Genomic DNA, 16,728 nt, shown 5'->3' with positions numbered 1-16,728 from the left:
TTGTTAGAGAGTAACCATGATTTCCTTCTTGTGCCTGCAGGTGATTTTAATTCTGACAAAGCTGTATGACTACAACCTGGGGAGTATCACGGAGAGCTCACTGTGGAGGTATGTAGATAAGCTGAGTTAATAATTACCAACTTACTTAACAATTTGGACACTGTGGTACAGTCCTTTCATTAGATTTAATTGGATTTCTTACATGATGGAAGGTTCGCAGGTCTCTCAGAGTGGTCATTTATGGCCCTGCTCATTCTTCACACGTGAAGATGTCAGAATTGAGCCATCCTCTTCAGCTACAGTACATGATGTACTGCTGCTTTCATGTATCTGTTAATTAAAAATGAAAATTTGATTTAAAAACTGAAAGCAAAACCTAATGTTGTTCCAATTTGTAGTAATAATTTATTTCTTACAATATGGTGAGTAGTGCATTAGGAAGCTCATTTTCCAATAGAATAACAGAATCCTAGAATCTTAGAGTTGGAAGGGACCCAAGGGCCATCTAGTCCAACCCCCTGCAATGCAGGAAATTTAGCTAAAGCATCCATGACAGATGACCATCCAACCTATGTTTAAAAACCTCCAAGGAAGGATAGCCCACCACCTCTTGTGGGAGTCTGTTCCACAATATTAGTTAATTTCCATTTCAAGCTTAGCAGTGATATTTTCTTTCTATTCACACTTTTCTATTCACACTGCCTCTGCTACACACACACACACACACTTAGCATATATATAATATTTAACTCAACTCTTACTCTTTGCTTAGAAAGCTTACATGGAGCTTTTAAAGGACTCCTGTTTAGTCACTCATTATACCTAGAGTTGCTTAGCGTCAACAACAATGTAGCAATGTGTGTCCCAAACTAATTCATATAAAAGTACTGTACGTTTTTCCTTTGTGCATTCTCCCATCCCATGTTGGGAAGAAACATGCTGGTTATCTTATATTCTCTTGCATTGAGTAAAGGAATCTGAAGGATAGCAACTTGAAAACAAATTCTACTATTTTTGTCAAGAAGACAGAAGTTCCAAGTGTTTGCTTTCCCCCCGTTTTCCTTTGCATTTATAAATTACTACATGGTTACAGTATTAATAATAAACATGCCTACATTTATTATATCATAAATAGAAAACACAGTACAGTATAAATCTAAAAGCATGAACTTCTCCACTGCCTCACCCCTCCAGTAGATGGCAGTGCTGCTGCTGGGAGACAGGCTTCTAATGGGGGAACAATAGTACAGATGAGGTTTGGTTTGGGGCATTAGATCTTTGCACTGAGAGGGGATCTCTTCTCTTTAATCTCACCAGAGACTACCAGTAGACGTGTTGCAAAGTTCTTTCTATGAGACAACAAAAAGTGATATTAGGAAGTTTTTAAAGAGTTTAGCAATAGGCTATTGGGTGCTATTTCTATTTGACTTGTGACATTAGTGTAGACCTTGGTGTTTGTACCTTAAAAATATCAAACAGTACATAGAAATAAAATGAAAATACCAACCTTTTGCAACCTTGAATGTTACAAGCTTTTCCAGGTATGATGTCAATGAATGAAATAATGTATTATCTTGCATATGAGTGTTTTGATCTTGTTTGCCTGTAAATGACATCCAGTTTCTGAAGGTTGAAGAGAGCAAGGACTCCCCTCATCCCTCTTAGGTTCAATATAGGGATATTTTCTCATTTTTCTTAAACTTTTAGAATGATGCAGGTTAAAAATAAAGCAGTAGGTAAGTCCTATGGCCAATTTTTCATGTGACATTTGCAAGTAGAATTAGTTCTTTAATTCATAAAATTTGGCACATGTGAGCATGTCTTCATATTTATTTTGGATATTGGTCATTGTTTTGCAGAATCAATTGAATCAAGTCTTTAATATAAGTGGTCATATTGATATTTTAACATGTTACATTTAAGAAGCATATTGACAAGCTGGAACATGTACAGAAGAGGGTAACCACGATGATATGGGGTTTGGAAACCAAGGCTTATGAGGAACACTTGAGTGAATTGGGTATGTTTAGCCTGGCTAAGAGGAGACTGAGAGGAGATAACCATCTTCAAATACCTAAAGGGGTGCCACAAGTTATAGGAAAGGAGATTCCCTCAAAAGGTGGTGAACTGTTTTCCTTGGATATTTCTAAGGAGAGCTTGGATGGCATCTGTCATGGATTCTTTAGTTGAGAGGAAATCAAAGAGAAGCACTTTTGCCTGGTGCCTAAAAATATATAATGAAAACACCAGGCAAACCTCCCTAGGAACAGCATTCCACCAATGGGGAGCCACTACAGAAAAGACCCGTTCTCAAGGACAAAATTGGAAGCATCTACTTCCCATTTTACACTAACCAGAGCTTCCTGATATTTTTTAACTTGGGAACTATGGTTAGTTGTAGTTCGTGAACAAGCAGGAGAATGAACCATGGTTTGAGCCTAGGTTGTTTGAACTAACCATCATTTAAGCAGTTCCCTTCTGTTTCAACATAATGGGGAGCTGTGGTGAGTCTCATTCTTGTGACTGTTCCATATGGAGGAGTGAGATTGTGCAGTGTCATTTAAGTAAAACCATACCATAGTTGACCTTTATATCCATAAATGCATTAATTAAGCATGGTTCCTTTCGGGTCTGGGTTTAAGGAGAAATAATGAAGCTTTTCTTCCATCAGCTATATATTTTCAGTAATGTGATTACTTGCCAGGTTTGGATCTTTCTTTCAATCACCTAGCTCTGGAAATTTAACTAAAGTGTTTTTTAAAATGGTATTGAAATTAATAAAGTGATCCACATGAGGTCCTAGGCATCAGAAGACTCTGCTGCTACTACACAGTGTGTAAGAGGCAGAGAAGTCGATAGGCAGCTGAGCTTTTCATGCACCAGTCTCAGTGGATCAACAGGCTCTGAGTTACAAGGGTGATTCCACTTTTGAAATGAGTTATTGAGATTTCTCTCCAGCTAGACTTGGCATTAATTACACTATAATCCTCTAGGTAGACTCTGCCTTCCTTGTGCTTTTGATTTCTCTCTCTCTTTCTTTTTTAAAAAAGCATTTATTTTTCTTCAAGAAAGGGAGTAAAGGTAAGAAATAGCTTGTGTGACACAGAACAATTAGTCAAGTTGGATTTGTTTATATATATTTTCTTCTTCCAATGCTCTCCCAGATATCTCCTAGATCACAAAAGGGATTAAGCTTTGAGACTCTGGAGAAAACAGTGGTTTCTGCTACTAAATAAAGATAAGCTTAAGTTTAAGATAAGTAAAATGTCAGAATAAAAGATACCATATCTGCAGGGAATTGGTGGTGGTGGCAAGGAGACGGAGGGAGGAAATAATCTCCACATTTGTAATGTGATTGAAACTGTGTGGAGACAAACATTAAAGAACTGTGATTAACCTTATCCTTCAAGGCTTTGAATGCCAACCAGTGATGCGCTCTCAATGGAACACTGCTGCAAGTGGCTAGAATGATATGTTTTACACTGCCCATTCCTTTCCTTGAAAGTGTGAGCAAGTTCTGTCTTAAATTCACCTCAACACTTTCAAGCTAAAGTTAAGTTATCACATGCCTGTTTTTCATCTGATGGCTGCAGTTAAAGCAATGGCTTATATGGATGGGACAGCCACCATAGGTCAGGCACAGAGAGAACTATTCAGGGTGGTATTTTTAAATTGAGTTTTCAAGTTTGATTTTGACTTGGCCAACTCAAAATTTTCCCCGTTTCTCAAGACTCCCTATTTATTTAACTCTCTCACTCTTCCTGCAAGACGAACCTTCTTCCTTAGGGAAAGGGAACAATTGGTGAAGAGATGGAGAAAAGGCCAAGTCCTCTCCAAGGTGGTAAAAGATGCTAAGCACACAATGATCTCATCAAGCCACATGTTCCAGTGGGAAAGTATGCTCAGTGCATTCCATTTGACACCATGCCCCCTCCTGGGCTCCCTTCTTCTCTCCTCTGCTGCATAATACCCTCTCCCCCAAGACTTTTATTCTTCTTGGAGAAGAGTGAGTAGACTGACAGGTAATACAAAGGAGTAAAAGGGAAGCAGGTGATGCTGTGGTCTATACCACTGAGCCCCTTGGGCTTGCTGATCAAAAGGTCAGCAGTTCGAATCCCCATGTCGGGGTGAGCTCCCGTTGCTCTGTCCCAGCTTCTGCCAACCAGCAGTTCGAAAGCATGCCAGTGCAAGTAGATAAATAGCTACTGCTGCAGCGGGAAGGTAAATGGTGTTTCCGTGCACTCTGGCTTCTGTCACAGTGTTCCATAGCACCAGAAGTCATTTAGTCATGCTAGCCACATGACCTGGAAAGCTGTCTGTGGACAAACGCCGGCTCCCTCGGCCTAAAAGTGAGATGAGTACTGTATCCCATAGTTGCCTTTGACTGCACTTAATCGTCCAGGAGTCCTTTACCTTTAGCTTACAGAGGAGTGGATGGGATAGGATGCAATTCTTGTTTTGAATTGAGAAGTTGGATCCAGCCTGTAATGGGATTGATATATTCAAGCTGTGTGTGTGTTTTACCGCTTCTCCTCAGTCACCCCATTCTGGTTGACAGTGGCAGTGGTAAGACTTTATTGTGTCAAAAAGCCCAAAGTCAGTTCCGTGGAAGCTGACATTGTTGCCTGTTGTAACTAAGCTAGCCTAACATCAAATGTTACTGTTATTTCTGAATAACAATGGGATCAGTTTGGGAAAGTGCTTTTCTGTGTGTATAAAGTTGGTTGGTAACAAGGGCCACAATCTTCCAGGAAGTTTTCACATGCAGACTTCACTGAAATGAAATGTTCAGTTCCCAGTGGATTGTCTTCAGGATTTTTCTTCATGTAAGATAAATGTTGAAATGCTCTGACATTCTGAATTAGGATGAACTTTTGTTGCTTCCATTTTCTCCCTCTGCTGAGATCATTGTACCCATGAGCACACTTCAAGAACTATAGCTACTTAAAAAAAAAAATTCCCCCAGTTTTAAAAATATAAAAAAGCAAAGTGTTAAGCAAATTGCAGAATGTTGAGATTTCTCTGTGACATACCTGCATCTGCCATAATGGCTTTGCTTCTGTGAATCCAAAGTAAAAGACATATAACCAGCATATAATGGATGACCTCCAGTCCATTCACATTTCCCTCATAGCCTATGAAAAGTTTGTCCAAAAGCATTTTTAGGTGTAGAAAGAAAACCGAATCCCAAAAGGCAGTGAAATGCTTGCTTTTTATTTGCATCTTACATTCAGAGTGTGCATCTCACATATATAGTGTGGGGTCTCACAGGTCTCTGAATGTTATCCTATGTTTTACAGCAAGATTCTGTGGCACTTTCTGATCATCATCAATGAGGCCGTAACCTTTGCTTCACTGATGTGGTTTTATTGACATGAATACCATGGATTATAGTTTGCAGGAGCAAACAGGAGCAAATTGATCCAAGATAGAAAGGCATTTACATTTCTCACTTTCTAAGCAGCAAATGGGGCTGAGAAAAGGGGCTCAAAAATTGTTACTGGAAATGGTTAACACCTTAACTCACTTTAGGCATTCAGTTTGCGTGTACAAAGGGGAAGCAGGGGTGTGCAGAATGAGCCCCACCACTGCAGTGACTCTTTGTATGCTAACCTATTGCCTTTGAGATGTTGTTGGACTCAACTCCCATCGGTCTCAGCCAGCATGGCCAGTTAGGGAAAATGGGAGTCATAGTCCAGAAACATCTAGCTGGGTTTGCCACCCCTGCAATAGGCTAAGAACTTAGTTTAGAAAACAGCATTTCAATTATTTTTGAAAAATGAATTATTACCTCTTATGCAAACACATAGCTTTGTATGTTCAGTTTTCCTAGTAAACCTGAGGGTTTGACCTGACCTGAGGGTAGAGGTCTGAATTTGAAAGCAAACTCTGCATATTTACTCAGAAATCAGTGCTGATGTGGTCAGTGGGGCTTACTGTGTTCAACACTAGTGTCTGATGTTTATTTTTGTGCATCACTTCTGGTCTCTGTTAAGCCTACATGCAAATCCTTCCATAAAACCAACCTTTTAAAGACCTCTCCCTGTATCAACAGCATTGAATTGAATGAGACTGGAGCCAGTGATTAACCAACGTATTGAACAGGGGTCATAAAACTTGGGTTGAAATCAATTTAATACTTTAAAATTCTCCTTGGGGCTCTTAAGGTAGATTCTAAGGCTGGATGTTCAAATCTGAATATTCAGCAGTTCCCTTTGTCTTTCAAAGTGAATTGAAATACAAATTTAGGTGGTGATATCTGTTTATCAGACTTTCAGCCATGAGTCTGAAACATCAGAGAATGTGCATATTCAATGCAAATGCACTTAGTAATGGGAATTGGGCAATTCTCTCTGTAGATGCTCTGATATTATTCAGTATATGGCTTAAAGGCAGAAATACCTGTTTCATATAACTCAATAAGAATTTTCCTTTATTTGATTGTATTCTTTGTCTTGCAGCAAATCACTCTATTGAAAAATAACTTTTTGAGACCCCAGGCTCACTTATTTAAAATAACTTTTGAAACAAAAAAAGGAACAGAAATGAAGAAACATTCTTTTAATATTCCCACACTGAAACTTTGCACCTTGATGTGACGTGTCTCCCCCTGCATCTCCGAAACATTTTATTAGCAAAAGGAATGGATAGCAGATTAACAAAGATATGAAAACAAAAGGAGGACGTATCTGCTGCCAAGGAGCACCAACCACCACTGTTTCTATTGTTAAGATTTTATTTCATGGCAGGAGTGTGCTGGGAAGGGTAGTAATTAGGCAGAAGTAGCTCACTGGGTGAAGTAGAGCCATTAACACTAGTTTCCCAGCTGTCACTTATGGGGAGAAAGGAGTCCCCAAGGTGTTGGAGAGGTCAGTGCAAAACCAATTCAGAACTCTCCACTGCTTTGCCACTCCCGTCCTCCCACCTGGCAAACAACATCTGCCGGGAAGCAAGTCTCATTGGTTTTGCAACTGGAGTAGTGCAAACAGTGCCCCAGACTCAGGTGTGACAGTCGGGGGAAGTGCAATCTCAGAACAGGAGTGGAGGTGTTACTGAGAAATAACACAATATAGCCTGAGTCTAGTTTCACTTTTATATGCCTGTTGTCTGTCTTTGTCCATGGAGTTTTCTTGGCAGGGATACTGGAGTGGCTTGCTGGTTCCTGCTCCAGGTGGAGCACGTTTAGTCCAAACTCTCCACTATGACTTGTCCATCTTGGGTGGCCCTGCATGCCATGACTCATATCTTCTCTGAGTTGTTCAAGCCCCTTCCCCACGACAAGACAGTGATCCATGAAGGAATGAAGGAAGAAATGCAAGCAGTGAGAGATTTTACTTTCTTGGGTTCCAGGATCACTGCAGATGGTGACAGCAGTCACGAAATTAAAAGGTGCCTGCTTCTTGGGAGAAAAGCAATGACAAACCTAGACAGCATCTTAAAAAAAAGAGACACCACCTTACCGACAAGGGTCCTATTGTTAAAGCTATGGTTTTCCCAGTAGTGATGTATGGAAATGAGAGCTGGACCATCAAGAAGGCTGATCACCAAAGAATTGATGCTTATGAATTAAGGTGCTGGAGGAGACTCTTGAGAGTCCCATGGACTGCAAGAAGATCAAACCTATCCATTCTTAAGGAAATCAGCCCTGAGGGCTCACTGGAAGGACAGATTGTGAAGCTGAGGCTCCAATACTTTGGCCACCTCATGAGAAGAGAAGACTCCCTGGAAAAGACCCTGATTTTGGGAAAGATTGAGGGCACAAGGAGAAGGGGATGACAGAGGACAAGATGGTTGGACAGTGTTCTCGAAGCTACCAGCATGAGTTTGACTGACTTTAGAGTTCTTTCATATCCACTTATTGGTGATGAATAATGCCACAAGACTGCCCCTCATATGTTTAATAGAAATCTGTCCCCTAAGAAGGCCTAAATCCCAAAATTAAAGATGAACTTCTATTTCTGAAGAAATTTACTCACATCCAAATGTACAATTTTTTTTGTTAGATTTGTATCCCACTTCCCCTCCCCCCTCCAAAAAATGTGCAAGGTGGCTAAAAGGTTTTCCCCCCCTCACAACTAATCTCCACAGACTCTTTTGAATACATTGATTTCTTCTGCACATATACCATATCAAAGTCATTCAGATGAGTATCGCAAGAACCATATTCTAGATTCCAAGGAATCTGGCTTGACTCAGAAATCACTTCAATGCATTCTCCTTTGGTTGGCTGGTCTTTATAAGACATTTTGCATTAATTAGGAAGCCAATTTATTATGCATATTAAAAGTGCATTCTGTCTTGCATCCAGTCATGAAATGTAGTATTGCTGCCATGCAAATCAAGGGAACCTTGTTCCATTTGCAACAGAGGAGTCGACATGTAAATCAGAAATATGAATATTAATACTGACATTTAGTAGTCAGAAACTGTAAATTGCAGGTGTGCGTTGCTCATACAGTTTTTCAGTTCTATAACGTTTTAAAAGTTTGTTAATTCTGTTTTCAAAATGGAGCTAATAAGTCAGGTTTTGCCATTACATTTACCTGTGTGTTGGTATTCTGCACAGCTGCATCATTAGAGTTTGCTAGGCGAACCATATGTGGTCCTTTAAGGTGTGTGGAGCAGAGCTTACCCTATTCTCACTAGTACAGTGGTACCTCGGGTTACATACGCTTCAGGTTACAGACACTTCAGGTTACAGACTCCACTAACCCAGAAATAGTACCTCGGGTTAAGAACTTTGTTTCAGGATGAGAACAGAAATCATGTGGCGGCCATAGCTGTCAACGTTTCCCTTTTTTAAAGGGAAATTCCCTTATTCTGAATAGGATTCCTCGCAAGAAAAGGGAAAAGTTGACAGCTATGGTGGTGGCGGAGCGGCGGTGGTGGCATTGGGAGACCCCATTAGCTAAAGTGGTACCTCAGGTTAAGAACAGTTTCAGGTTAAGAACGGTTCTTAACCCGAGGTACTACCGTACTTGGAAATCTCCTCTCCATGTATTCTCATTGTGTGTGGTGAGCATTTCATGCTATCCAAAAAAAAAAAAACAAAACCCTCTTGCTTACTCCGAGCTATCTTTGTGAATTGTAACTCTATCAAACTTTGCATCGTAGCAAGTTCACTGATGGCTGTTCACATTTTTCTGTTCCAGTTTTTTCCCTCCTACTGTATGGTTTTCCCGAATGAAGAAATTTTGCAGCATTTGAGGCTTTTCGTTTTGAGAAAATGCAAGTAAGAGGAGACCTAATAGAAGCAGGGAAAACTATGCATAGTTTGGAGAAGGCGGAGAGAGAAATGATTTTCTCACTCTGCCATAACTCTACGACATGTGGACATCCAGTGAGGCTGAATGTTGAAAGATTAAGAACAAGAGAGAGAACTTGTTCAAACAATTCAGAGGTGAGCGAAGGAGCTTTCTCCCACAAATTGGAGCAAAGCTGGCCACCAACGTGGGTGGCTTTAGAATTGGATTAGACAAATTTATGGAAGACAATTCTACTAGTTACAGTGGTTATATTTTCCTCCACTCTTGGAGGGAGTATGCTCCATAAGTGGAGTTGATGGGAATCACAAGTGGGGAGAGTGCTATTGCACTCCACTCTTCCTTTTGGGCTTCCCATTGACATCTGGTTGGCCACCATGTGAATGGGATGCTGAACTACGTGGAGCTTTGTCCTGATCCAGCAAGTTCTTCCTACATTCTTATGATCCTAACCAAACAAGGATCACATAAAATTAATAATAATAATAATAATCTTAAAAAGCAGAGACATCACCTTGCCAACAAAGGTCCGTATAGTTAAAGTTATGGCTTTCCCAGTAGTGATGTATGGAAGTGAGAGCTGGACCATCAAGAAGGCTGATCGCCGAAGAATTGATGCTTTTGAATTATGGTGCTGGAGGAGACTCTTAAGAGTCCCATGGACTGCAAGAAGATCAAACCTATTCATTCTGAAGGAAATCAGCCCTGAGTGCTCACTGGAAGGACAGATCGTGAAGCTGAGGCTCCAATACTTTGGCCACCTCGTGAGAAGAGAAGACTCACTGGAAAAGACCCTGATGTCCTGAAAGACAGAGGGCACAAGGAGAAAGGGACGACAGAGGACGAGATGGTTGGACAGTCTTCTCGAAGCTACCAGCATGAGTTTGACCAAGCTGCGGGAGGCAGTGGAGGACACGAGTGCCTGGCGTGCTCTGGTCCATGGGGTCACGAAGAGTCGGACAAGACTAAACAACTAAACAACTACTACAACAACAAGAATTAATTTATTATTTATACCCCACCCATCTGGCTGGGTTTCCCCAGCTACTCTGGGCAGCTTCCAACAAAATATTAAAATACAATAATCTGTTAAACATTAAAAGCTTCCCTAAACAGTGCTGTCTTCAGATGTCTTCTAAAAGTCTGGTAGTTGTTTTTCTCTTTGACATCTGGTCAAATGCCCCAACATTGTCATCTAAATGGTTATGCAGTGATGTGAAAAATAGATGTGAAAAATATAGTGTTGCCCAGGAGGTTAAGAAATCAAGCATCACTGTCTGTCTGTCAGCACTGGCCTGTGAGTAGGGATGGTCCAATATTTCCATTTTGTTCTCTCGGTTTCTCATCTTTTTCAATTTTAAGCTCAGTTCTCCACATTCCACATTGTGGTTTTTTTTAAAAAGCAGATTCTTGTGAAAATTTAGCAGCATTTTAGATATCCTAATATACACACCTTTGTATGTAATTTTACCTGATTTACACATTTTTGCAAAGCCTCATCCAACACATTTTGTGTTATTTCCATCAATGCATGCATTCTTATGCACACTTTACCCCAGTATATGCATTTTTGTACACATTATCTGCCTGCAGATCTGCATTGCGAGATTTTGTAGGGTGGCTGTGTTTCAGCTGACATAACGTTTTTTGCAAATTAGGTAGGTTTGCATATAAATGCAAACTGGATGGAATCACCCTCTGCCACTACATTGCCACAAAATGGGAACAGAGACAACGTATCTCTAGTTGCTTAGGTAACAGGTTGTGCAAGTGTGTTTCCTCTTTCTTCCTGTTCTGCAGTGTGGTGGGTTCTTTGGCTACCCTTGCAGTGCCTCACCTATGAGCCTTGCTTAGGCAATGGAGAGGCATATAGTTTCTTCCTGTTCACAGTGTGTGCAATTTGCCTGTCTGCAGCCCCTGGAATGCTCAACAAAGGAGCAGAGAGGGGCATTTTGGCTCTGAACCTGAGCACTATGTGACCATTCAATAGATGCATGTGTTTTGAAAACTCTTAGAGCAACATAGGCCAAATGTCTTCACTTATTTCCAGATAAGCAAACAATTGTGTAACAGCTGGTGACAGCCTGAAGCCTGTTTTATCTTTCCTGTGCCTTCCAATTTCTGTTGGCAGGAAAAAAGAAATGTTCAGCATATTTGAATGAGGATACTTCCAGAATCCACTAGTATTTTGTCCAAACGAGTAAAAGGAACTGTGTCAGGTTAGTCCAGTAATTTCCAGACTGTGTGCTAGTGCTCACTGGTGTGTTATGAAAAATGAACTAAAGGTTTGTGAGCTCAAATCATCCATTCACAGAGCTGGCTGCTCACTGTTTCTCTTCACTACTTCTGCCTACCTCTTTTCAGCCAGCTTTTCCAGGCCCAGGCATTATATCAGTCAACCACTCCTTATTTTGATGCACCTGAGTTCCCTGCCTTTTGATCTCTTCATGAACATCGGGCCTACCTCCCTTTCAAAATGACTTAAGCAGAAATAAAAGGCTGGGTTCCTTTGAAAGCATTTAATATCCCCATGTCAACCTTTAAAAATAAACCTGACTGGGTGTAAGTGTGAACTGTACTTCCAGTTATAACTGGGGAGGGGAGACAGAGTGTGGCACAGCTATGAAAAGTTAGGGAAACCTTCAGGCTATTCCATTGTAAGCATGTACTTTTTTCTCTTCATGTGCAGGATCTGTCCTTTTACCAAATCCACCAAATCAGTGGGGCCCCTTTTATGAGAATACAGAAAGTTTGACTGGCCATGTTAATTACAAGTATATATTAGCACTCTCATTGAGCAGGGGCTCCCTGTACTTTTCATTGTGCATAGAACATTCCTTGATACATAAAAAAAAAGTCAGAGACAGTTCCTGCTCTCATTAAGCTTTGCCATGCATTGGTGGCCCAACATACATCTTGCGACCAGTAGATTGGAAGTATAGGGCACGGGGCGGAGCAAGGTGGTGTGGTGGGTGGTCTGCACCGGGTGTCACCTCTGAAGGGGGTGACAGAATTCTATGTGGCACTCACCATCTGTGATAGAAGTTGTGGCTTTGGCGTTTTGACATTGCCAAAACAGTCCGCCCGCTGCCTCCCCCTCAGCTATAGGGCGGTAGGCAGACTTGCTCCCCCCCCAAAAAAAAGTTGGCTCTGCAAAGAAAAGAAAAGCTTTGGTCAATCCAATGTGTAGATCACTGCCAGTCGATCACAGTCTCTTGGGAGTTGGACATGCCTGCTATAAATAAAATAACACAAGCCAAAACACAACCCACCCTGTAGATTTAAGTATCTATCCACAGTCGCCTGCTTGTTATCAGAGGCTCAGAGTCCACATTCCTTTGTAAGAAGATGTGAAATAAATTTTTGAAGGCAATAAATAATTAAAAAAAGTTTCAGTGTGTGTGTGTGGGGGGGGGGTTGACAAGAAATTTTCAGCACCAGGTATCACCTGCCCTTGCTACGCCATTGGTAGGGCATGCCATATTTTTATTTGTTTTCCTAAACCTTTGTCTTCATTTACTGAAACTCATGCTGCCGTCCTGCTGCCAATTGCACGCACGTGGATAGCCACAATCCCTGAAGCAATGTCTCCCAACACTCTCCCCAACCCCAAGGACAACTTGACAATTGCTAATGGTCTTGACAGACTACTGAATGATTTTGGTGCCCATTGTAGCAATTGCAATGCATTGTACTACATGGGTTATAATTGTGTTTTAATTATTTCTTTTGCGTGGACAGGCGGAGTCCCCAGATCCTGCGCGGTCCCCCCGTCATGTGGAATAACGACTCAAGACAACGTGCTATGGGATTAAATTGGCCACAACTTTATTAAATTTCAAATGTGGGTAGACCTTGGCTCAGGCATTGGGCGTTCTCCCTCCCCAGTCCCCAGCCGGGGACCTAGGGAGCATCAGGGTTATCCAGTGTGTGGGGGGGGGATGGGCCGGCTCTGGAGAACATATGTTCAAGCAGAGATAGCCGCCCCCGTAACGCCGCCGCCGCAGGGGAGAGCAATGACGACCTTCCGGCGTACGGTCAAAGCCTCCCTTCAGAAACCCCTTTAACGGGGAACCCTGGTATCGCCGCCGCAAAGAGGAAGATGGACAAAAGGATTCCACCCAAGGCCTGATACTGCCAAAGTTGTGACGTTTTGCTACAGGAAAGGCGAAACCTGCCAATGCAGGGAAATTCCTTTCCGGCCCTTTAACAGCGACCTTAACGTAGCAGCGCCCACATACCTGTGAAGAAAATTAACTTGCAAAACATGTGAGGAAAATTAACCTGCAACATAAGACATTGACTGAGGGTGGGTAGGGTGGGAGAAGCTCTGGAGCCAAGTGAGGATTCCCAGGTAAGATCCTCCCTCCTTTGTGTGGGCAGGTAATCCCTCCCCTACCTGGCCTGGTCTCCTTGGCAACTCTTTCCCCCAGGTGGGATTGGACAACTGACTGAGGTAGGCGGAGACCTCCAGGTATCCCACCTGAGGGAAGGCATAGCCTAGCCTATGCTGTTGGAGCCGCTCCAGGTCTAGGGGCTGCACGCGTCCACGCAAAGGGTGCCCCCCGTTTTAAGCGGGGAGCGGTCATTGTTTCTTATACAGTGGTCCCTCGGGTTACATACACTTCAGGTTACATACGCTTCAGGTTACAGACTCTGCTAACCTAGAAATAGTGCTTCTGGTTAAGAACTTTGCTTCAGGGTGAGAACAGAAATCGTGCTCCGGCAGCACAGCTGCAGCAGGAGGCTCCATTAGCTAAAATGATGCGTCAGGTTAAGAACAGTTTCGGGTTAAGTATGGACCTCCGGAACGAATTAAGTACTTAACCCGAGGTACCACTGTATTATACTTTATTGTATTAAAATTTGCATTCCATAGAATAAAGCAATAATTATTTTTTAAAAAAATCAATATTAATGTTTAATGCAGGCATGCCACAAACCACCCAAATGAAGCTCCTGGATCACTGCTGGTCCACGGAGCACAATTTGGGAAGCCCTGCCCTATAGCATCATCACTCATTGCAGGATTACATTTAAAGGCTGACTGACACCATAGATTCCTCTTAATGTACCATGCTCCCGCTGAGCATATTTTTTCACAACCTGTGCATGGATGTAATAAAAGGTACTTATACAAAGTCACCTTCTGCTTCCATTGAACTAGATGTGTGTATTGAAACCCTAATATACACCCTGCTGTCACTACATGGGGAAGTGAGACGTAATTAAGACTGAGTTTAGCACGTTTATAATGTAATTGAAAACATGTAATTGACACAATTAATTGTGTACTCCCCTGTCCCTGCCTGCACTGCTCCCACAGAGCGTAAAACACTCCTCCCAGATTGTCTGATATGTGCACATATTCTGACAATAAACTTAGATGTGTATGGTTTTTTTTAAGCTTTGATCTTAGGAAGCAGCTTTAATGGAACTAAAAATGTGCAAAATTTATAAGTAGCACTCAAGCCAATATTTGAGGAAAGTGTCGAATTCAATGACCCTGACAGAGCGAAATGGAAAGCAAATCTGTGTACACTTTTGTTTGCAAACTTTTGCATAGCAATTGAGGTCAAAGTACTTTTTGTTAAGATTCTCATGACTTGAAATGTCACCAAAGGACATAATGAAAGCAGCTTTGAGGCCTTAAGCTTAAAAGAATCCCACTCCCTAAGAAGAAAAGAACCCATTTACTTATTTATTTATGTACCTGACGCTGAAGGGGCAATTTATTTGAAAGGATAAGCAAAATTGTATAGAGCTACATTTTCCATCATGGATAAAAAAGAGAAAATGCTTTGACTAAATTAAGACAAATGGCACAGATGACGTTGACTTGAACTGAACTGAACAACAGGCTAAGCAGCAGATCTAAGCAACTAGCTTATAATAAAATATTAACAACTAAAGCAGCACTTTTATGCCACTACCCAATGAGCTGCAGCACTGAGGAAATGCTGGTTCTATGACCAATCCCACAATGCCATCAGAGTCATTGGCACAAAGCCACACCTCCCAACATTTCCCTTTTCTTCCCTTTGCAGCAAAATCCAGTTCACCATATCCCATGTTCCTCTCTGCCTGGGAGTAGGGATGAGGGATGATTTTGGTTCACTCCATATTTTAGACTGAATCTCCTGTTCCACACCCGGTGGACTTTTCCTAGACTGGAATGTAAAAATGCATTTAAAGTTGTATACCTAAGAACCTTTCCAACCTGGTGTACTCCAAATTACTACGTTGGTGGTTTTTTTTTTTTTTTGCAAGGTGGTCTGGGGGCTCCCCTAATTCTTCTTCTTCTTCTTCTTCTTCTTCTTCTTCTTCTTCTTCTTCTTCTTCTTCTTCTTCTTCTTCTTCTTCTTCTTCTTCTTCTTCTTCTTCTTCTTCTTCTTCCCATCATCACTTTTTTGCTTTTAAACCACTCCTAGCTCCTTGCAGCAGCTAGAAAGAGTTGTGCTTGATGTGCTTGTTCAAAACCTTTCAGTAAAAAGCACCTGAAAGTGACAGTCCATTATGATGTGCCACCCCCACCTGGGTAATCGTATGGAGAAAAAGATGACTGCCCCACGCAGCTAATTGTACAGCCAACCTTTTCCCTGCACAATTACCCAGGAAGGGAAGGCACGTCATAACATTCCTCTGTTTCCAGGGGCTTTTTGCTCAAACACTGCAGCAAACACTACAATTTCTATCTGCTGTGAGCAGATAAGAACTGCTTAAAAGCATGCAAGAAAGAACCAGGGAGCCCTCAGACCACCTCATACACACTTCTAAATAAATTTTTGAAGTGCAAGGGTCAAATTGGATTGGCCCCTTGTTGGATGCTATGTACTATGCCATTCTTAAGTTAGGTTCCTTTTAGTCTGGTAATGGACTGAAAACCAGAAATAACTAACTAACTAACTAAATAAATAAATAAATAAACAAGCAAGCCAGCTATATTCCAGCATGCAGTTGCAAACACCTATACAATAGAAGCCAGTAGTACATACTTAGTTGGGTTTTGAAACCAATGATCTCATTTCCTAGGGCTTTTTTTGTACAGTTTGTATTGCAATGTTCATTCAATTCTGTTTGTAAGACACCAATGCAACTGAGATTTAGAAGACTGTGTGAATGCTGGACACCATCCATCCATAGGGTTTACTGTGCATGTCACATGGCAATGAAAGGGTCCTGCAAAAACCATGTGAAGCTTTTGTTGCTCATGGGCCTTGCACAGGTAAAATACAAATAAGGTGTTCCCAGTGTGTGTCCAACAGATTGTTCACTGTTGTTCTGTTCATAGGCTTCTTTTTGTTAAAACGAGACAGCACCACAGCCCTTGTGATTAAATCTTAATGCCTTTAACATGTGCATCTTCAATATTTTTCTGTGATGAGATGGCATGACAGATAAACATCAAATTTTGCAAACAATTAGTGTTCAGTTATTTGGATCTGATATGTGTCACTTATTTGTC

The 16,728-nt window shown here is 41.4% G+C and overlaps 1 protein-coding gene across 5 annotated transcripts in view; it reads left to right on the top strand.

Moving 5' to 3' along the window:
- The window catches only part of SORCS1 (sortilin related VPS10 domain containing receptor 1), a 368,116-nt gene that overhangs the window by 124,361 nt on the left and 227,027 nt on the right, over positions 1 to 16,728 (top strand). For all 5 annotated transcript variants that reach the window (XM_081912031.1, XM_081912030.1, XM_081912028.1 and 2 more), the window contains exon 2: positions 41 to 108. In XM_081912031.1, coding sequence (XP_081768157.1) covers positions 41 to 108 — 68 coding nt within the window. The remainder of the gene's footprint in view (positions 1 to 40; positions 109 to 16,728) is intronic.

This window comes from Podarcis melisellensis (genome assembly GCF_964234715.1).
Source record: "Podarcis melisellensis genome assembly, chromosome: 5".
Taxonomy (NCBI): domain Eukaryota; kingdom Metazoa; phylum Chordata; class Lepidosauria; order Squamata; family Lacertidae; genus Podarcis; species Podarcis melisellensis.
The sequence above is the reverse complement of the archived record's forward strand: the minus strand, read 5'-3'. Positions and strand labels throughout refer to the sequence as shown.